Below are 22,722 nucleotides of genomic sequence, written 5' to 3' on the forward strand. Positions count from 1 at the left end.
AACATTCACATTCTCTTAATAACTATGATTCAGTTTCTCTGCTTTATGTATAAGTTGAGTAAAAAGCTTAATAGAAACTTTACTGCATGGAATTCTGAAATTTAACCAACATTTCAGTCTGGGTCTTTTAAAAAAATTCTTTCTTTGGTCAGCCATTTTCATGTAGAAACTAATATTATTCCTTAGTTCAGGGAACTTTTTTTTTGTTTTTGTTTCTGCTTCTAGAACTCCTTTGCGAGGCAGTCTGGGTCTTTCCTTCATGTCGGCTTTCTTCTTACTTTAAGTTCTCTGTCTTCCCCCTGTCCTTATCTGCTGGGCCTCCAGTGCGAGCTCCGCCCGTTTGTTTGTTCCATTGGTTCTCTATTGGCTGTCGTCGTTTGCGGAAACTCTGATTTTCTGATTTGCTTTTTTGTTAACAGCCCGTTGTCGCTTAATGGATGCAGTTTGCCTGCTGGTCTTTCTGAAGATACCAGTTGATAGTTTATAAAAGTTCTTCTCTGTTTTGTGAATTTTCTTAGGGATCAGCTTTTTCTAGCGGGTTTTCTCAATTTCAGTGACCGTAGGTGTGTTGAGTCACGTTTATGCACGAGAGACTAGACTGACGGAGACTGACAGCTGGCCTGGGTTCCTCCTGCGGTTGTGTAGGACGGATTCCCCAGGAGCTTCTCCCCAGACGGCAGGCTGTCTGAGTTTTGTGCCAGGTCAAAGCGTGCCGACTGTCAGGCTGCACCTTAGGTGGGCGTGAGTGGGGAGGCGCATGCCTCCTCCGTCCCCCTTGTCCCCCTTGCCAAAACAGGGCGGGCCTGACCCTGAAGACAGAGGAAGATTTGGTGATTCCTCTTTGGATCAGGGCTACCTTTCCTCTCTTTTCCCCTTAGCATGTTGGGGGATAGCATGGCCTCAAGTTCCACCCTTTCAGATCCCTGCTCTTATACCAGACGTCCTCCCCAGTGGCACTGTTAGGTGCTATGCTGAGGTGCTATGCTTAGGTGCTATACCTGCGGGTGTTGGAGAAGGCCCCTGGCCACGCGCTTCCCAGTGCTGAGTGTTAATGACTGACTCTCATCCCTTGACCCGCTCCTGCACCTGTTTGTTCACTGCTAGCTCGGAACTTCTCAGAGGCCTCTCTGGGAAGGTCACAGTCACCTCTGATAGGCTGGGCAGGGGCCGCCTCTGCTCTCTTTTCTCAACCTGACCCCACCTTCTTACACTTTTGTCTGTTGTTGGCTCCTTTAATGGCTTCTAACCTTGTTATAATTTCATTCTTTTAGAAACTGCCTTCCCTGCCCTTCCAGTGGGACTGTGGAAGGGAGCCGGGGGGTGGGGGGGGTGCGGCGGCTATGTGTGTGTGTGTGCTCGGTACTCCTTTTTAAACCCCCTAGTCTCTTTCCTTAAGATCTGAGCTATTTCCTCTACGTGCAGAGACTCCCTCCCTGACAGGTCTTTCACAGTGAAAAATCCTTAAAGTCAGTCTGACTAAAAACTGTGTTATAAACACTGATGGCCAGGCCTTTTGTGCTGAAAATATGTAGGATCTGGTTCCGAAACAGCAAGTGTTAGAGTCCCGGGTCCTGGCTACAAGCCCTGTGACCTGGCCCTGAGGCTTGGGAAGCCCTGGACCCTGGGTCTCTTGTGACAGAAGGGCCTGGTCAGATCTCTTGTCTTTTCTCTGTTCTGACCTTGGCATGAAGGCTCCCAGCCAATAGCTTTTCCTTCAGCTCGACGCCAGGAGCTCCAGGTTGTTCAAATCTCCTAGACGGCACTAGCTTGGATTTGGGTTTTAGCTGCCAAATGGAACTGCTATTGGAAGTCATTGGTGCTACGAGTTTGCTTTTTGCTTTCTTAGACATGAGTCAAGATGAATAGGACCTATTCCCAGCTCATCTGGGGCTTTTTTCGTTTGGAATGCTCTTTTGCCCCGGTGATTTGTTATTTTAAAACCAACATCATAAAGAATAGAAAAGTTAAACTTTCCTTGGTGGGGCTGAGAACCCCGTGCCCTGACTCTTCCCTGGATGCTGAGCCTCATAAAGCGGGTGACAAGTCTTTAGAGAATGCGTTTGGCAGGCTGTCCTCCCTCCCACCTCTCCCTGAGCTGAATCCCTGGAGACCCCCTGCATAGATCAAAGTACTTGGCTGGACCCTGGGCCCTCCTTGGAATGAGTCTGATTCTTTGAGGTATTCAGTGGCGGTGCCAGACAGAAGCCTGGGAAGACGCCAGCAGGCACTAGGGGAGCTGGCAACATGTGGACATAATGGGAAGATGTTCCCATTTCATTCCAAAACTGGAACTTTATCACCTTTTACCCAGACCCAAGAACCATGTAGTTAATACTCTTCTCTGTCTCCTTATACACAAGGCCTCACCATCTCCTCTTTTCCATACCTGGATCCTTTCCCATGGAATATGTGACCCGCTAGCCAACTGGATGAAGTAACTCTTTCCACGGCTGCTGCCTGCTTGCCTTTTGGATTTTAGGGGGTAGGGAGGGAGTGCTCCAGCGGAGGGTCTGGGAGCAGAACTAATGTGAGTGGGTGAGGGATGTTGTGGGGGGTGGAGTTAGGTGTGAGGGCCAAATGAAAACATCATACCCTGTCTTCCTGCTGGAGTGAGAGGGCCTCTTATTAAACATTCCCAATAATAGTCATAACCTTTTGGAAAATATCTGCAAATAGCAACTTTTACCATTACAAGAACAGGATAAAGGATAGAAAAAACATTACTTTTATGTAATACTGGAGAGAGAAGTGTGAGCCCCTATAGATCGAAGCATCTCGGCCGATTGGCTGCCATGCCTCTTAATAACGTGCTCTTTAACTCTAGAAATACCTCATAAAGGAGCAGAGCGGTGTTTGAGCCAGCTCCTTCAGTAACCGTGACTAAATGCCATATTTTCCCAATTTAGTGTATTCAGATTGAGGAGGGGAAAGCTCTGGTGCTTTCTGATTAGGGCATGCATATGATTATAGCAGTCAGATTTAGTCATTCTCCTCTCACACATTGTCCATAGTGAATGCAATGTTAATATTACCCCGAGATTTCAAAGTATCAGCAGTGTAGTTAAGTCACTCTGTTTGCTCTTACACTTGTGAATATAACTCTGTACGGCTCTCTTGTTTCTGTTTGTTTGTGTGTTGTTACCTTATGTGCGCTCTGTTTCTTCTCATTGTTCAACAAATGTTTGGGGAGTACCCGCTGTGTGCCAGGTGCTGTCACTGCTTAAAACGTTTTGAGGAAGGGGAACTGTCTCCTAATTCTACAGATCTTCGTTATAACTCAGTGCATGCTCTGAGTAGAGTGGCGTGTGGCATGCTGTGTGAATGCTGCTGAGTTACGGGAACTAATAAACGGAAGCACATACATACTATTGAGTTCGCAGTAACAATAGCAACCAGATTTCTCGAGCATTTACTATGTGCCTACAACTGTGCCTTCCCAATATTATCTCATTTAGATTTTATAAGAACCGTGTGAGGTAATTACTATTATTTCCTTAAGAAGTGGCAGAGTCAAGATTGTAACTCAGGCCTAGCTGATTCCAGAGCATACCTCCTACCCAGTGTACCACTGTACTATGCAGTGACCTAATAGATACCATGAGCTCCGACCTTAAAGTCCAGCTAGAAAAATGGGTGTTTCCAACTGTGCCAGCAATTCAGGTCTGCATACTTTGGAAGGGCATTTGAGCTTGGAATTGAAATCATTTAAAATGAGTTAATTGGGGCTCCATGAAAAGGAAATAGGCTTGAAGATGGGAAAAAGCCCTCGTTAGTTGCTCAGAGCCGTATGCAAAGAAACGCTACCCAAACCATTCTTTTCTCCTCTGAGCTTACAATTTAATTCCTAATGCAGATAAAAATGAGAGGTACAGATGATGGACCAAATAATGCAAGAGATTGTGCTGTGCATAACTCAGAGGACAGATATGTATGGGAAGAAGGAAAGAAGAGGAAATGGCTGTGGACACTAGATGTGTCACAGAGTGAAGACTATTATCAGCGTGTTCTCTGGTTCGGAGGAGAGTGGAGTAGCCATACATCTGTCGTAGCCCATAGGCGTTACTCACTTGGAAGAGAGCTGCAATTGTTTAATTTTAGTTTTGGAACACAGCCTGCAGTTGGCTGCTTTGAACCGTGTGATTGTATCAGTTCTTGCTAAGCTTACTCAGAATGGAGATAGTAGTACTTGTGAAACTGATCGAGAAGTGTAAGGGAGTCAGGAAATGGTGTGGGTGACTGAGTCCCCGAGTATGAATCGGTACTGATGTCACGGTGTCCCTGTGATGCGCAGGTTGTGAAAGTCGTGTTCGAGGTTTGAGATAGCAAGCGTGGGAAATGAGGGGGAATCTCATTATCCTGACTCTGGAGTTGCTCATCGTGGTTGTGTGTACGTGATGTGTCACAGAGGCATCCCCATTTTATGATCAGTGCAGTATTTGTGATAGAAAGTGCGTGATTATAAAGACAAACTTTTGAATTTGGGGGACAATTATTTTTAGTTCAGAACTGTGGAGAAAGCTGTGAACAGTGCTTGAGAGGGAAGCCTCAGAGGCAGACCGCCTGCGTTCAGGCGCCGCCGCCTGCCACTGAGTAGTTGCGTGGCTTTGAGCCGGCCCGGCCCTCTCTGTCTCGCCTTGGCTCTCAGGTTCGGGTGGTGGTACACCTGCCTCATGGAGTCAGCGGAGGGTTAAATGAAATGGTGCTTGCGAAGAATTAGAACAACGCATAGCAACTGTTCAATACATTTATTAAATTTTATATTTTGCTGCAGATGTTAATAGTGATTTCTGTTGCTGCTACTGTAGCTATCATCATCACAGTTACTATGGTAGCCACTTCCCTTTTGGAGTTCCTTATCCTGTATGGATTGTGGTGACTTCCAGCTGACTTCTGTCTTAGCCTGATCTCACATAGAATTGCTCTATTTCAGGTATTTTAATCTTACTATTTACTTAAGACTCCACAATAATTTCTTGCTTCCCACCATGTTCAACCTAAACGCCCCTTGCCAGGAGTTCGGATCCCTTTGCCAGTGGAGTCCCTCCCTCCTAATTGTCTGACCATATCTTTTATTATTTCTCAGTTCAGTCCTTCAGCCCCAGGTCAGTGAATCTGCCCAGTGTCCATTCTGCTGGGTTTTGTGCACGCCGCCTTCCCGGGGTGGCCTCCTTTCCTCTCCACCATGTGCGTGAGAGCTTTCGATGCTCACCTTTGCACCTACGCTTCCAGGGCAAGCCTTCCCTGACTGGTCCCACTTAACTGGTCTGCTCTCCACCCCGTACCCTCACATCTTCCACTTGCAGATGTGTGGCTTTGTGTTCTTCTTAGTTATATATTTTGCTGTCTTGCTACCTAAACACTGAACTCTTTAGGGGGAGGGATTGGGTTCTGAGGGCAGGGATGAGATCTGTTCACTGTATCCCCCAGGGCCTTATACAGAACCCAGCAATACTCATAATTATTTATTGTAAAAACAACTCTTTTCTCATCAAAAAAAAATTCAAAATATCTAGTCCCATCTTTACATACAGTGGCATAGCAGGCACCCGTGAGTGAATCCATGAAACATCCATCCTATTTCACAGGGGGAAGATCTGTAAATTCTCTAAGCAACTTGATGAAAGCCTTCACTTAAGAATAATGGTAGTATTTTAAAATTTGCATCGTCTTTACCGTTGGGAGAAAGCAAGTTTTTATTAAGTAGCTTATATTTTCTTGGCATGTAACTACTTAATATCATGTATATAAATCTCTGAAGCTGTTTAGGCTTTATTTATTATGTGACAGATGGCTGTGTAATTTATTTTCCCCCCTGTTGTAATTGGATACCTTCAGTGTTTATGGAAGTGGTGTGTTATGTGGCCAGTTGAATATATGGGTAGCTTGGAGGAAAACGTAGGGTTTTAGTTGCTACATTATCATTTCTAAAAGATTAAGAACTTCTCGAATTGTAAGCTAGGGTCCCTTTGCACTTCTGTCCTTTCATTCTTTTTCTTTACTTAATAGCCAAACCAGATTTCCCTGGAAGAGAACATCCTGGTCTCCCGTTACATTAACAACCCCCTGCTCATAGATGGTGAGTGGTGCTTAGGCCCTGGACTGGATTGGGTTAGAGCTTGCTGAATACTTTTTGTTTTGTTTGTTTGTTTATTGGATTTATTGGGATGACATTAGTTAACAAAATTATATAGGTTTCAGGTATACAGTTCTATAATAATACATCACCTGCATATTGTACTATGTGTTCACCACCCCAAGTCAAGTCTCCTTCCATCATTTTTCTCCGCTATATCCCCTTCTACCTCCCCCCACCCCTTTTCCCTCTGGTAATCACCATACAGTATCTTGCTTAATTTTTTAACATTGTCATAGTCTTTGCTAGTCAGTCTTTATTAAGCTAGTGGGAAATTCTTGGCAACTGTGGCTTTAGAGCTGAGCCTGGTTTCTGACCTGCCTCATGGGATTATTTTGACGATGAAAGGAGATAATTTTTTTTAAAGTGCTTCATGGGTTACATAGTAACAAATATATATGAAAACTGTATAGTACATATACATATGTAAGTTCTCTCTCATTTTACATATACATGTAGATGAAATATCTAATTTATCCTCAAAAAGCAAGGTGTGTGGGCCGTGTGTACTTTGTGGGAGGAGGAGGGCTCTTCTCTCTTTCATGTTCATTGTTACATTGTCCTGTCCATTCTGCAACAGAAAACAGATGAACTTGGTTTTTCCTGGGAATTAAATGTTTTTCTAGATTTCAAGTTTGACGTGCGCCTCTATGTGCTCGTGACTTCCTACGACCCTCTTGTCATCTATCTCTATGAAGAAGGACTGGCCAGGTAAGAGACGTGTGTGCGGGGGGCTGGAGTTTGTTAGAGTGGTCCCATTGAAGAGTGTGTTGCAGTTAGGCCTTTTCTTTCTGTTCAGTCAACTCAGGAAAATAGAGTGTGCCCAGATGGCCTTCGGGTTACTTTACAGTCCCTCTTGCATACATGCACACGTGTGTACAAGCGTGTGTATGTAAACACACACCTTTCCCAGCAGTGATCCAGGAGCGCACTGTGTTCTCAGGAAATGGCAGTTGTGAAGAACCTAGGGTATTACAACGATTTGTCATTGTTCTTCAGGGTTGATCTAGGAAGACTAAAAAAATCCCACATTTATCTGTTATATACCAGACATTTATTTGAATGCTCACAATAACCTAGTAGTTGCTGCATTTTTCCAGTTGAGGGAGCTGACTGTTAGAGAGGGAAGGGAACTCGAAGTCGCTTTCCTGAGATATCCCAGCGGGTTGGCAGTGGAGCAGGAGTTCGAATTCATGGACCCGACTGCAGAGCTCAAGGCCTGAGCTATCTCATGCCTTCTTGTGTGTAGGAGGCGTTAGCTGCTTTTTTTTTCATCTGCAAGTAATAAACTGTACCTTGGTTCCATTATTCTGTTTTCTTGAAGTCTTTTTTAGGTTTTATGGTAGTATGACTTATAAAATTAATAATAATTTGAAGTTTTGTTTCCCATAACCAGATGATTTTAGAGGTGGCAGGGTTTTCATAGACCCTTTACAATGTTTAAAATAAGTACATGGCCATGGCTGGGTAGCTCCGTTGGTTAGAGTGGCCTCCTGATGCACCAGGGTTGCAGGTTGGATCCCCAGTCAGGGCACATACAAAAATCAACCAATGAATGCCTAGATGAGTGGAACAACAAATACATTGACATTTCTTTTTCCCTCCCTCCCTCCCTCAATAAATACTTTTTAAAATAAGTATATAACTCTTCTGTTCTTCCCCCCGTAAAACTAATTCATAAAACTTATCTATCTATCTATCTACACAGGGGTGGGCAAAAGTAGGTTTACAGTTGTTTGCATGGAAGAAGACATGAGACTATGAATATTGCAGTGCCTTTATTAACTCAAAAGAATAAACTAGGTGTACAGTTGCTCTCGTAGAAAATAATACAATAATTAATAAATAATACAAGAATAAACTGTTTTGTGTGCCCACTTTTACACTGCCCCGTGTGTGTGTGCGTGTGTGTGCGTACCAGGTAGCTTTCCCTGAAGTTCCTTCTGTGCATAGTGGGTTTATGAAACCTAGCAGTTTAGAAGGTAGTCTGCAGTCTGTGAGCAGTCGGAGCAAGCTAAAAAGCTTGGTCTGTATGTGTTATTTTTTAAAATGCACTTCAAAAGTGGGAAATAGAATGGTTAAAAGTAGCCTACCTATGTAAGTACAGGTGCTTTGACACATTTTCTAGTACTCTGACAACTACTGTTTTAGAATGGTGTTTTAATTATTTCACATTCTTAAATTTTTTCATGCATCCTTTGACTACAGTCTGAGGGTGAGAGCCGGCTGACCTGACTCTGGCTGGTCGAGCTGTTTCTTCTCTTCACCTCTAGGTGGCAGCGACACCACTTACAAGCCCTGTCCTATTCTTGACTAAGGTTTGTGAGTTTGAGCCCTAGGAACATTGGAGGCTACTGAACCTCCCTAGTTCTGCGCTCCTGTTCCTTGAAAATTGTCCATTGAACTAAAAACGAGTCTGGAAGCTTTGGCTAGAAATAAATGATAAAGATTTATTCAAGGGTCTTAAGAGTTTGCAAACCAGAAACACAGCTAGGCAAAAACCTAAAAATACTCCAAAAAAAAAAAGTTAAAAGTTCTTAGAGTGAAAAGTACGCCCTTGAGAATGACCAGTCCTGCATTTTTAGCCTTGGAATTGGCCCAGGATGGTTATCTGTCAGATGTCAGGTGGCCCGGATGATGGATGCCAGGCGGGGCAGAAGGAAGGCAGGAGGCTGGTCACACCCAGCGTTCTGGATGATGGCTGTCAGGTGGTCCGGGTACCTGAGTTTCTGGGGCGGGGGGTAATCAGGAGGTTATCTGGGGGTCTGGGGAATGTCCAGTGTGTGTGAGGGCGTTGATGCAGGACCGGAAAGCTCAAAACGTTTAACTTCCCAGGCTAGTTAGAACAAGGAGAGTCTTTCCTCACACCTCCACTCTCATAATGTTACTAATTTTCACGGCTTGGTTAAAGTGACTTCATTTTATGTATTCTTTGTCTTTACTCTTTCCTTAAAATTGAGGGGGGAGATTAAGATGTTTCTCAGTTTTCGGGTAAAGGGCCGAACCAGGCAGGCACTTTATCACACCCTGACTGCCAGCTCTGAGCAGACCCATAGGAAAGAAGCGTTCTGTGGCGTTTGTAGATGTGTGTGCTCTCAGACTTTGAAGTATAGATTTAAAAGTCAAGTCCCCTACTATCTAGAACAAAAAGAAGGTGAGATGTACCCTGTATGTCTACTCAGGTGTAGAAGGTGCTAAGGGTTTTCAGTCTTGTAACTTGAGATACCCGAGTTTTTCTCCTCCTCCTCCTCACTCCCCTCATCCTCATCACAGCTCATTTCCGTTCCGTTCCCTGTTCCCTTCGCAGGAGTGGTGACGTCCTGCCACAGCCGGACTTCTTGAATACGGCAGAGACCCCAAGGTTGCAAGGATGTCTGTCATACCAACGTGTTTTGCATGTTATCTCAAAGACATTTTACCCACAATGTTAATAGTCCTCTCTGTTGGTAAAATTTGGCATAGTTTTAAGTGGAACCCTCTCAGTGGTTCAGACACAAATTGAGAGCAATACCAATATTTGTTATAGAATATATTACAGCCCCAGCTAGTGTGGCTCAGTGGACTGAGTGCCAGCCTATGAACCAAAGCATCGGCAGTTCAATTCCCAGTTGGGGCACATGCCTGGGTTGCCGGCCAGGTCCCCTATGGGGGAGAGGGGGCACACGAGACGCAACCACACACTGATGTTTCTGTCTCTCTCTTCTCCCTTCCTTCCCTCTCTCTAAATACAATAAAATCTTAAAAGAAAAGAAGAATATACTACAGATAGGCACGTGCTTTGGCTCCTTGGTATACATCAGAAGTCAGAATCCACTGAATTGAATAACTTCTCTTGCCTCCAGTGGAAAGTGAGTATATATACAAGGGTGGGCAAAAGTAGGTTTACAGTTCTGAGTCCATGAAACAGTGTATTCTTGTATTACTTATTTGTATTACAACTGTAAACCTACTTTTGCCCACCCCTGTATGTTTTAAATGCATGCTTTTTCTCAGAATAATTTGGAGAGTAGCTTTTCTAAAAACTCAGGCCAGGTTGAACCAAGAAATAGGAGTTTTCAGGGCTTTGTCTCAGTGCATCTAAAAGTGTAGATGAATGTAAGAGCGTGAGGGACAAAAGGCAGCCCCTGATGACAGGCTGTGAGCCTGCGCCCAGTGCGGGCACATTGCTGTACGCAGTGACTTTCACGTGCCCCTCTCTGTCCCTGTGTCTTACAGACTCACTGTGTAGCACAGCACTCATCGGCTTCTCTGTAATCCTGAGGATCTCGCTGTGTCCTTACGTCCAACAGCGTCTCAGGACCTATAGCCTGCCGTAATCTCGGGTCACGTGTGTTTCATGCGGACACTACTGAAGATAATCAGTTGGGATGAGATCACTAAGCCCTTTTACTTCGAGGCTCAACAGGAAAACCGTAATTTTTCCTAAATAGACAAAACTGGCAGCAAAGACAGTTGGTTTCCTTCTTGGGAAAAGAATGGCCTTATCTCGTATCACTTCCTTCTGGTTTGGACCTCAAATTAAAGCTTAGGTGACGGAAAGATTAAGTTCATTTCTTAAGACAGCTTATGAAATAAGTATTTTGTGTAAACTTTTTGCCTTCTTAAATTTACTGAAGAAAAGGTCCTAAATAGTTTGTTTCTATATTAGTAATTCTAGTTGCTTTTGTTTTATTAACGTAGGAAGTAGAAAGGTGTCATTATTTTCTTATACATGGGCAAAATGTCGAGGCGTTTGAAAAATTAATCTTTCTGGCCTTTGGGTCCAGCACTTTGGCCTAGAGGTCGGCGCTGCTTTGGAGTTTCACGCGTGTGTTGCTGCTTTGCACCAGCAGGGGGCACTCGCTTTCCAGGGAGGGGTGGCCTTCTCTACCAAAATGGGGTAGGTTCTTTTTCCTGTCAGAGGTGGAATCCAAAAAGACTTCGTCCTGGATTTTACAGTTTTAGGTGGATCCAGTATGTGGTCTAAACAATTTGACGGGCCTTTTTTGTGACCGAGCTAATAGCCAAATTTTCACTGAAATAGGAAAAATAAAAAGTTAAAGAAATTAAAACAAAATGGAGCTGAAAACCCAATATGTTGTCAGAGTCCCAAAGATAGGTAGCGCTAGCAACTGGGTGCCATGCAGGTGCCCCCGCCCCCCATAGGGAGAGACCCGCCCACGCTCTGGGAGGGGGAGGAGAGGGCCCTCGGGAGCCCGTGGGGACCGCGGTGTTTCTGCCGCAGCCATGCTATTCAGTGGAAATTCAGAAAAGACCCCAAAGCATTTGTAATGCCTTTCCCTCCCCCCCACCCCTTCTTCAGTAGCCTTCCTTGCTAATTAACACTGGCTCCGCAGGGATATTTACCTTTTCTCTGCTGGATTCCTGTGGTTTTGAAAGAATTCAGGTACTTGCTGGTTGCCAAGGAATTCATATTACCTCACAGGCTGTACACTGTCCAGAATCTGCCACAGCAGCAAGAAGGGGGAAGAGACACCAGCGAGGGGGAGAAGCCCTCTCCAGCGCTCATTGTCACCCTCTCTGGCAGGCCCTTGCTGTTTGTGAAGCTTGAGTCATTTCTGGCTCTGAAGACAGGGGATCAGGCTGGTAATCCCCTCCCAGACGGCTCCGTAGGGCGCTGCCGAGTCACTGCAGCACTTGGCAGTCTCGGGGCTGCAGCTGGTTGACAGCAGATCAGAGAGCTCGTGGGCCTCTTGTTCTCTTCCACGAGATTTTTCTGGGTCAGGCGAGGATGGAACCCAGTGGCTCCTGCGGGGCTGCCCGAGGTGCTCTCTCTCCACCCCCAGGCCTTTTGGCTCTGGACGGCTGGCTGCACCTGCTGAAAGATAACTCATGTGCTGGGGTCTCTCCTCGGGGTCTGGCCTCCCCGCTTTGTACGTTTGGAGTGTGTATTTGTTAGGGTATGTAACCATCAGAGAGGGGGTGGCCAACTCTCCTGCATCGAGACTATCTGTGACTGACTACGATCTCGTACTCTTAGAAGGACAACAGAGTTTTTGAACGGGGGAGAGAGTGGAAAAGACCTCTCTCTCCGTGGCGGTTCCCTGCTGGCCGAGCTCCTGGAACGAGCAGCTCAGGTGCAGTTTGAGTGAGTGCCTGTGGAGTACCTACCACATGTCGCACATTGAAACCCTTCCTTCACACAGACACTCGCGAGTTTTGGACAAACTATTACCGTTGTCGTGATCCTTTCCGAGAAACATTAGAAAGCAAAAAAGATTTAATCTTAAAAAGATTTTTGATTTAAGAACTTATTGTCAGAATTAAGATATTGTCAGAATAAAGGTAATTCTTATATGTTTCAGTGTGATAAAAAATAGTACCCAGTTTCAGATTTGGCAAAGAAAGTAGAGCCCCTCCTCCCTTTCCGCTTAAAGGTCAAGGCTATAAAATTCTGTCATGACAGCTTTCCCTAAATTTTGATTTCGTGAAGTGGGAGGTTTGAGACTTAATCCATCATGTAAATTTCAGTATGTGTTAGGATAAGTATTTGCAAACTCCGTCCTGGGTACCTAGTAGAGAATTACCCTTTTTAGATTGTTGCTAATAAAGAAGTTGTGTTGAAGCTTTTAGATCTGAGTGGGGTGAAATTTGATACATGAAGGTCTAAATCACGAGGCACAAGTCTCAATGCCCATGAGGATGTTCACTGGAGAAGTTGGCCAGGTGGAGACCCGAGAACTGGAGATCACTTGTCCCTCTCGTGGGACATTCGTACCTCAATGCCAGCAGCTCCTTGGTGTGTGGCAGTGCCACAGTCTGAGCGTTTGTGTGTCACGTGCCTTTGAGTCAGCTCTGACCCCTGGTGGCCCTGTGAATGAGTGGGGGCCATACCGTCCTGTCCTCACCAGCCCCGCTCAGCTCCTGTAGACTCCTGCCTGCAGCTTCTTCCGTGGAGTCAGTCCAGCTCATGTTTGCTCTTTTCCTGCTGCCTTCGATTCTCCCCGAGTATTACCTTTTTTTTGCCAAAGACCCCTGCCTTCTCATGATGTGCCTGAAAGTAGGACAGCTTTAGTTCTGCCATTTTTGCCTCCTGCAGTTTCAGGCTTAATTTGCTGGAGGACCCACTTGTTTGTCTTTCTGGCAGTCCAGGGTATCCATAGAGCTCTCCATATTTCAAACGAATCCGTTTTTCCCCCTTCAGCCTTTTCCACTCTCCAGCTTTTGCATTCGTACGTAGTAGTTGGGAATACGAGGCTGTGGTTGATCCCAGCCTTGGTCTCTAATGGCGCATCTTTGCTCTAATGATCTTTCCTAATTCTTCCATTGCTGCCCTTCCAAGTCTCAGCTTTCTCTGGATTCTTGAATTCCTCTGAAAGTTTGGGTACCCCAGCCCCCCAATTTTTATGTTGAAATCCTACCTCGCAAGATGACAGAATTAGGAGGTGAGGCCTTTGGAAGGTGATTACGTCACGAAGGTGGAGCCCTCATGGATGCAATAAGTGCCTTTTTGTAAAAGAGATCCCAGGGCGATTGCTCACACAGGAAAGTTCTGTCTACCTGCATCCTGGACTTGGATTTCCCAGCACCCAGTACTGTGAGAAGCAGCTTTCTCTTGTTTCAAAGCGACACAGTTTATGGTATTTTGCTATAGCAGCCTGAGTGGACTAAGATGGATGATATTGCCAGATCTTTTGTGTTTTGTTTTGTTTTTTTTTTATTTTAACGGAGGCTGAAACATCTAGATTTTTATGGAGAAACTTACCTTTGATTGTAGTCTTTTAACTTGGAGATCATTTCAAACTTACAGAAAAACTGTAAAAATAATATGAAGAATTACCTTTTCCCACACTCAGATTTTGCCAGCTGTCCTGATGATTTCTTTTTAACAAAAGGACCCAATCCGGGGTCCGATGTTAAATTTAGTTGTCTCGTCTCCTCGTCACCTTCAGTCCGGAATAGTTCTCAGTCTTTCCTGCATTTTCACGACCTTAGTAATTTTTAAGATTACAGGCCAGTCATTTTGTGGAAAGACCCTCAATTTGGGCTTGTCTGGCATTTTCTCACGGTTGGACTCAGGTTGTGTGTTTTGGCCGTAATGCCGCAGAAGTGATGTGCGCCCTCATCGTGTTGCCCCCGATGGCGCGCGGGGGCTGCTGGTGTTTGGCCGCTCGGTGAAGGTGGCGCCTGCCAGGTTTCTTCACCTTCACCTTCACCTTGTTTCCCCTCTGTAGTTAGTGAGTGTCTTCTGAGGAGACACTGTGAGACCATGTGAGTTGGGTTCCTCATCTCATTTTCACCTAACGATTTTAATAATCCATTGCTCTTCTTGCCTGAATGAATTATTACTATGATGGTGGCCAGATGATGACGCTCTAATCCCATCTTTTTTTTTTTTTTTTTTTTTTTACTTTTATCATTTGGTGTTTTACTCCAAGAAGAGCTTTTTCTCCTTCCCATTTATGTATCGACGGGGATCAAGGATCCCTGTTTTATTTAATGAGTTATAATTCCTTACTGTCATGATTTATTTCAATGCTCAGATCGTCCCTGATTTGCCCCTTTAAACTGGCTTTTGTGTCCTTCTGACATGTTCCCTTACCCTTGAGCACAGGATGTTTCGGCTCCTCTTGTTCTCTCTCTGTCTCGGCCTGGAATCAGTCATTCTCTCAGAGGAGCACTGGCTGCCTTGATGAATAGTATTGAGTCAGGATCTGGGCGCCAGATACGCGCATGGCCTGGGGTGTCTCCGCTCTCAGGCCCTCACAACGCACAGACCTAGGAGACATGGGTGTGTGCCTGCGTTCACATGCACGTACACACACTTACCTCTGTACTTATTTCTACACCTGTATACCTATATACAGGGTGGGGCAAAAGTAGGTTTACAGTTGTGAGTACACAAACCAGTTTATTCTCGCGTTATTTTCCATAGAAACAACTATAAATCTACTTTTGCCCCACTGTGTATTGCAAAACAGGAGTTCATACTCATACCTCCAATTCTAGTTCAGAACTGCAAGGTTTATTTTAGCTTTTTCCCTGTCTTAAAAAAATCTCTCCAACCACGAGAAATCTGACTCCCATTACCTTCAACAGATTTATTTATTTACTCAATTCTATCGTATGTAGCCAGTCTCCTGACCTCCCTGGTTACTGCCCCACTCAGATGCCCTCCTGGTATGGACTTGGACACCATGGGGCCACCTGTGTGGTCACCTGTGTTACTGTGCGTGGGTAACCCCCTCGTGCTGGCTGTGGGCTGTGTAACCAGCCTGTCCACCATCTTCCGCAACTGAGCCCTGGCGCCACGAGGCTGCAGGGAGGGAGGTCTGATGTTTAAAAGTTGGCCGAGTAATCCACATTTAGGGGAAAAAACCTTTGCGGGTGAATCAGAACTTGATTCCTGTGCCAGACCTGGGACTGATGGAGCCACTGGTCTAAGTAATAAGAAGGAAATGTTGCAGATGGTGATCAGATGATAAGGTTTGTAATACGGATTTTAGTGAGAACCCTAAGGCCTTCCTGGGCCAGGAGGAAAGATGCGCTCGTACACCTGCCTTTCTTCTGCACAGTCCTCGCCGAGTCCCATCGGGCTAGGTGAAGAAAAGAATGTAGCGCTTTTGTCCCTTTGGGTAACTTTTCCATTGAGTTTACGTGTTTTGTCCCCTCTAAATTTTATTTCTTACACTCCATGAAAGTCCACTCTGACGTTGATAATCTCGTGCTTGCCGGGGTTCAGAATGTAAATTCCCTAGCGAAAGGGAAGATTGGGAAGAAAACACCTTGTTTTTGAGAGATGCAGTCCTGCTGAAGAGAAGGGTGTGGGGATGACAGATGTGCTGGGCTGCAGCGAACCGCCGGCTTTTGCTGATCTTCTCATGTTGCTGACGGAATTAGATCACCGCTCTCACTCAGCAGAGATAAAAACCTCTTTCTCTGAAGCATAACCTTTCCCTCCCTCGAAACCATTCTTCTTTTGGGGGGGAGGATGGCAGGAGGCATGTCACTGTGAGGTAATGTCTGGGTGAGGCAGGCAGCCTCTGTGGGGTCAGCATGGGCCCCCTTTCCATTTTACGAGAATTCAGAGAGTGACTGTCTCCCACGTGTGTGGGGCAGGTCTGTGGAAGGAGATGGGTACATAGAGGCAAGGTTTACTCGCCACAGAGTGACATGGCTAGAAGTTAGGGATAACTACTGGGAGTTTCCGGGAGTTTGAGGTTCCTCTATGTATAGACGTAATGCTCATCGAACTCTCGCGCCTTAGCCATTCATGCCTGGTCATCCTTTTCTCTTTGTCCACATCCTTCTTCCTGGCCTCGTGTTTGTTTGTTTTAGTTTCTTTAAATTGTTTTTTGTGTGGTTTTCTTCCTTTTTATATATTTCTAGTACAGGGAATGAGGGAGTGGATGTACTGGGGGTGGGTGAGAAGAAATAGACAAGGAAAAATTTTAAAATCTGCCCTTTAATGTGGTAAAAATTTGTGTTGACTTTATAGTCTGAGTGAGCATATGTAAATAATTTGTAAACCGTATGAAAATAAACTTGTGGACTTGTAGGATTTTTTTTCACACGGTTGGATGTGCCTCTGGGGAAAACCACTTCAGCGAAGGGTGATAGGGTTCTCGTGGTATGTAAGCAGGGCTGGCATTTACCATAACCATGCGGCTCAACTGTCCTTTGTTGGCGCGGAGCACCACTGGAAAGCTCGCTCTCTCCCTGCTTGCTTCCTGCAGAGGCACATATATTTTATATTTTGGTCTTCTTTTGACCGTAGTCCAGGATATCGAGTTGCTGCCCTGTTTTCAGTGGGCTCCATGGTTAATCTCGCTGTCTTCTGCCTTCGTCCCAAATGCAGGAATTAGTCTTCTCACTATGCTCATACTTTTGCTATTCTGCGGACTTAGGCTTTGTCAGCTGTTAATGCCGACATTATTGTTTTCTTGAAGTGAACTTTATAGATCAGTTCTGTTGTCTCTTTGGGTGTGAGTCCTAAGTCTATATATTGTTAAGCTGTCCTTTTTGTCCTCTTTGCTTAATATTTCCCGCAGAAAGCTGTAGTACCAGGCACTGTGTAGGTGCTCGCTAGGTGTTTCCTGGCCAGCTAATGCCTCATCGCCCACAGCACCCTACACACGGTTTCCCAGGCTGTGAATAACTCTGTTTTCACTTTCATCCTTCCTATTGGTCCAAGGTTCTGTGTGAGAGAAGCAGCATCTTGTGGTTAAGAACGTGGGTTTTGGAAGTCAGTGATTTGGGACAAGTGACTTAATCTTTCTAGATCACATTTTAGTTCTGATACCTGTTTTTAAAAATTAGATACGATGTTACCTACTTCAGAGAATTGGTTTAAGGATTGAGTTAAATGGGATGTTACATGTGAAACGCTTGGCACAGGAGTTGGCACTCAGCATTTATTAATGATGTCACCTTCCTTTTATTAAAATCTCCTTGATCCTGAGTTCTAGGCTTTATTTCCTTGACACTCTGTTCCCGGAATTTAACCTGCGTCCTTTCCATCAGGTTTGCAACAGTGCGATACGACCAAGGTGCCAAGAACATTCGGAACCAGTTCATGCACCTGACGAACTACAGTGTGAACAAGAAGAGCGGAGACTATGTCAGGTACTGGCTGCGCCGGGCTGGGGGGCGGGGAAGTCCGTCTCTGAGGCAGGTGTTGTGCAAGTGAACATTCAACACGTGGCACTGGAGGCAAACTCGATATGCATGTCCTTGAACTTATGAAGAGCTACCAGTCATTTAACATAGTTCCGAGGCATGTCTGCTGCTGTTTCTCCGTTGCTTACCCATTTACAGGGTAAGCCTTTCTCTACCAAAATGTGCCTCCCCAAGTTTCATCTTCCTCATTGTTTTTCCTCACTTGACGTGGGGGTAGGAACTTTTTTTAAAATCCTCACCCGAGGATATAGTTATTGATTTTAGAGAAGAAGGGGCAGGAGAGAGAGAGAGAAACGTTGATGTGAAAGAGAAACATCAGTTGGTTGCCTCTCGTATGTACCCCAACCAGGGATTGAACTCGCAGCCTAGGTGTGTGCTGCGACTGGGAATAGAACCTGCAACCTTTTGGTGTAGAGGGCGACGCTCCAACCAACTGAGCCACCCTGCCAGGGCTAGGGATGGGAATTTAATACGCATATGAAACTTTTTAGAAATCAAGACATGAAGTCATTTCAGCACTTGGCAAAATATATCAAAAGCTTTAAAAACGTTTGTACCCTTTGACCTAGCAATTCTATTTCTAGGAACTTAACCTGAAGAGGTAACAAAGGATGTGCATCCAAGATCATAGACAAGAATGGCATGACTGTGCATTGTCCAGCGCAGCCAGCAGGTTACTGGACACTACATGCAATTATTTTCTTTCTGAGCGTATACAATAACTAAAATTGTTTATTTTTGCTGAAGGGGGGGGAAGAAAACTAGAAAAGATAGATACTGAAATGTTAACAGTGCTTAACTGGAGTGGATGGGATTATGAGTGGGTGATTGCTGTTTTCTTCTTGGAACTTTTATGTATTTCCTAAATTCTTCTAAAGTAAATATTTGTATGATCAGGAGGGGAAAAACCTGGGAGTAAATTAAAGAAAGAAAGAAACGAGGCCATCTCAGAAAAGGATTCAGTGGAAGGGAACACCAGCCCAGCTGTGTGGAAATATTCTTTCTGCTCTGTTTTCCTTCATTCTGATAATTTTGCCAGAAAGTGGGAAAGTAAGAAAGCAACTCAGACAGTTATGTTCTACTCAGACTAAAAATAAGTGCCTAGAAAGTCCAAGGAAAGGAAGAAAGGAAGGAAAAAAGGGATCTGGGAGTGATGGCGTGGTTGCCAAAGCTTCGTTGATTCCTTTGACCCGTGACCAGTAGTAGGGATTGGTGGGAGATACGTCCTTCACTTTGGAAGATGAGCAGAGAGGCAACTGGTGGGTGGCGGGGTGCTGGTAGGGAGTCGGGGGGCAGCTGCCAAACACAAGTGCGAGACTGCAGGACCCACCAGTCACGGGGGTCTACCCGGGTTGCCACTTTGCTGCCGTGGTGGCGGTACGCTCATGCGTTCATTGTTGCTCTAGCGCGTTCTCCCTTCAGTCACAGGTCAGAGGTGTTTTTAAAAAGATGTGTCTGCCATCGGAGAGGAGGGAGCTTGCTTCAGGTGCCAAAGTAGTTCTGTGCTTGGTTAGCTCATTCAAATGCTACATTGTGTTATCTCACTGGCCCATCCAGACTCAGTTTTGGTCTGAAAATGGCATCAGAGGTTGTTTTGTGGGCTCATGTGACATTTACCTCAAAAGCTAGGTTTTCACTTCAAACATTTCAATCTGTTAACATATTGTTACTATTCTTAAACTTGTTTACATTCTTTCACACATTTCTGTCACCCTTCCACGATGCATAATTGCTTGGTTAAGGAAGAATTGGCCTTCTTCTCCCCTACACACCTCAATCAGGCAAGCTATATGCATTTTCATTTCAGTGGAAGAAGTTGGTGTGAAGACATACGAGGTCTGTCTGGAAAAAGTGCAGCCATTGTTAATGTAATGAGAATGGTTTGAGTGACATCGATGTGACCTGGCAGCCAGGGAGAGTGGACTGGAACACGCATGTGTGAACAATGACGACTTCACTGTACTAGTCAGTGGGGGTGGTAGACATCACTGAGTGAGCATGTGTACTGTGTGGCCGTCACATTCAAAATGACTGAGCAAGCAGAGGAATGAATCTGCATCAAAATTTGCGTTAAGCTTAAACATTCCTCCGTGGAAACCATTCGGATGATTCAGAAGGCCGCAGCTATGGGCAGCTTCATCCCAACAATGCACCCGCTCATGCATCACGCCCCTGCGGTTTCTTGGCGAAACATCGAATCACCCAGGCGACTCAATCCTGCCATGGCCCAGATTTGGCACCTTGTGACTTCTGGCTTTTCCCAAAACTAAAATTACGTTTGAAAGGGAAGAAATTTTAGACCATCAATGAGACTCAAGAAAATACAATGAAGCAGTTGATAGCAATTGGGAGAATTGTGTGAGGTCCCAAGGCGCCTACTTTGAAGCGGACTGAGGTGTCATTGTCCTATGTATAGTGTTTCTTGTATCTTCTTCAGTAAATGTCTCTTTTTTACATTACATGGCTGGATACTTTATGGATGGACCTTGTATGACAAAAAGGATTAAGAAATACTGGGTGAGGTGGAAGTCAGCAAAAGGAATGTTTTTCTAAAGATTTAACAGGACAAGAAAGCTATTTGTAAAAAAAAAAAAAAAAAAAAAAAATTAGTTCCTACAGCCAGGCCTAGTTGCATATGTGACCTTGACCCATTCATTTGTTTTAGTTGTGATGATCCAGATGTGGAGGATTATGGGAACAAATGGAGCATGAGTGCCATGCTGAGGTACCTGAAACAAGAAGGCAGAGATACAACTGGTGAGTACCAGGCCTCTTTTCTTGTGGTCTTCCCTGCTTTTTATAGCTGTACCGTTGTCTCTCACCAGCACTCACCCTCTAATTCTAACACTGTCGCCAAGGCATCTCATGGGGCCACCAGTTTGGGTGCAAATTTTTCCTGCTCTTTACGAGATGGAGAAAAGGCTTTTCATGACTCTCCCAAGCCCCCGTTCTTGTTTCTAATTTGAAAGGCATAACTTTGCCTTTTAATCTTCAGTGAATTTATCCTTTGTGAATGTTGAACTGCTAACTAAAATACTGTCAGCTTTTAAAATAACTTTTCCTCCATACTGACCCTGAGTTCAAATTTGTCTAAGTTAATCTCTCTCGTTCATGTCGTTAAGTTGGAGAATGGACAGTGGCGAGTGTGGGTGTAGGGTGTGCCATCAAAACGGACACCACTGCGGAGCCTTGGGCAGAGCGGGGGCCTGTGCCCCAAGACCTGTCTCAGTCCCCAGAGGGAAGCGTGACAGGAGAGCGGGAAGGAGGGCAAGGTTCCTTTTCCGTTCTCTGTCCTCTGTCACAGGAGGCCTGCTTTTGACCGTGCTCCCTTCACAGACGTGCCTTCTGCAGCACCATTGACAAGACTGCCGTATAGAGGCTTTTTGAAGGCGCACACGGGCTTTTGTAGTGGATGGTGTTGGAGTCCAGTCTTTCTAATCCACGCATTGTAGTGTTTCTTCTTCTTTCTTTGTAGCGCTGATGGCCAGCGTGGAAGACCTGATCATTAAGACTATAATCTCTGCCGAGCTAGCTATTGCTACAGCCTGTAAGACCTTTGTTCCTCATCGCAGCAGTTGCTTTGGTAAGGAGACTCAAGAAGCGTGAAGGGTTTTGTGAGAAGGGGCTTGGGAGGTTGGGATGGAATCCTGGGATAGAGAAGTTTAGTGATTCCGCAGGATACAGGAGTAAGGTATGTGGTGGGTTTTTATTTCTTTCTAAGCTTATGTGACAATTCTACGAAGAAACCAGTGGTGAGCTTAGCTGGAGGTCCCCTGAGAACTAACTAGCTTTCTGTGTGGGAAGCAGGGATTGGAACTAAAGTGTGGGTCTCTTTGTCAGAATGCAATCAGAAAAAGTCCGCCACGGACTGTACAGGAATCCAGCTCCAACAAATATATTCCAGAGCTCTTTGGCAGCCAGACTGGGAACTGGTCCAAGAAGCTCTGGCTGGTACCAGTATGTGCTTTCTTCCATTTTCCGATGACTCCTCCTTTTTGTTTTAGTCTTCTCTCTAGTGGGTTCCCCCCTCTCCCCTTTCCTTCTTTATTCTCTTCCTCTCCCTCCCCTCTTCCCCTTCTCTGCCACCCCTAACTCACTGACTGTACAGAGAAGGAGTAAGACAGTCCACAATTACTGGATCAGCAAGCCTGTTGCCTGCTGCCCAGTAGCTGTGACTATAGCATTTGCTTTCAGTGTGGATGTGAGCTCGGTGGCGATTGCCAGCGAAGTCACGTAGGCTTTCGGCAGAGGTTAGGCTTTGCTGGTGAGACACACTGGGGTCATTGATGGGGAGATAACAGAGTAACACAGTAGTGAGACAGGCTGTCTTTCAGGCTGTCAGGCTTGCCTAGGAGGCGGGGTAACAGAAAAGCCAAGAACGTGGGGTTTAGAGCCTGACAGACTGAGTCTGAGGCCCATTTGCACCCCTTACTAGTGTTCTGATTTTCAGCAAATTGCTCTAATTCTGTTTCCTCAACTATAAAACGGCAGTAATGGTGGCACCTGCGTCCTAAGAGTACCAGGAAGATCAAAGTGAGGTGACGCATGCAAAGCACCTGGCACACGTCTGGCCCTTAATTTGAGCTCAGTAAATTGTTTTTGGTTATTTTTATGATTAGACATTATAATTCTTGATCTCTTTAGTGGGTTATCATAACAATGTGTACTTTAGGGGCACTGAACAAAGGGAAGTGTTGAGACTGAACCAGGACCTGAAGTTATATAGAGAAAGAAGAGGTTGTGATACCTTTTTAAAATGCAGATATGGTCATGTCTTCTAAAACCCTTAAAGGGGGCCTTAGTTTCCATCATAACAGAAGCTTGATATAACTCCAAGCATCTGACCCTAGCTGACTTTTCTAGAGTTCTAGTTCCCCTTTGATACCTTGTAACCAACTACACCACTGAGGCTCCCCGCCTTTGCGCCTCTGTTTTAAGTTCTGCACTCTGCTAGGAGCTTCTCCTCCTGC

At 45.2% G+C, this 22,722-nt stretch overlaps 1 protein-coding gene across 11 annotated transcripts in view; it reads left to right on the top strand.

Annotated features, from left to right (window-relative positions):
- Positions 1 to 22,722, top strand: part of TTLL5 (tubulin tyrosine ligase like 5) — a 252,493-nt gene that overhangs the window by 26,010 nt on the left and 203,761 nt on the right. For all 11 annotated transcript variants that reach the window (XR_008427229.2, XM_053927529.1, XM_053927528.1 and 8 more), the window contains 5 exons: positions 6,007 to 6,076; positions 6,760 to 6,844; positions 17,597 to 17,698; positions 20,418 to 20,509; positions 21,228 to 21,335. Coding sequence is in view for 10 of the 11 variants with exons in the window: in XM_053927529.1 (XP_053783504.1) it covers positions 6,007 to 6,076; positions 6,760 to 6,844; positions 17,597 to 17,698; positions 20,418 to 20,509; positions 21,228 to 21,335 (457 nt within the window). In the remaining variant the exon portion in view is untranslated. The remainder of the gene's footprint in view (positions 1 to 6,006; positions 6,077 to 6,759; positions 6,845 to 17,596; positions 17,699 to 20,417; positions 20,510 to 21,227; positions 21,336 to 22,722) is intronic.

Source organism: Desmodus rotundus, chromosome 7 (assembly GCF_022682495.2).
Source record: "Desmodus rotundus isolate HL8 chromosome 7, HLdesRot8A.1, whole genome shotgun sequence".
Taxonomy (NCBI): Eukaryota; Metazoa; Chordata; class Mammalia; order Chiroptera; family Phyllostomidae; genus Desmodus; species Desmodus rotundus.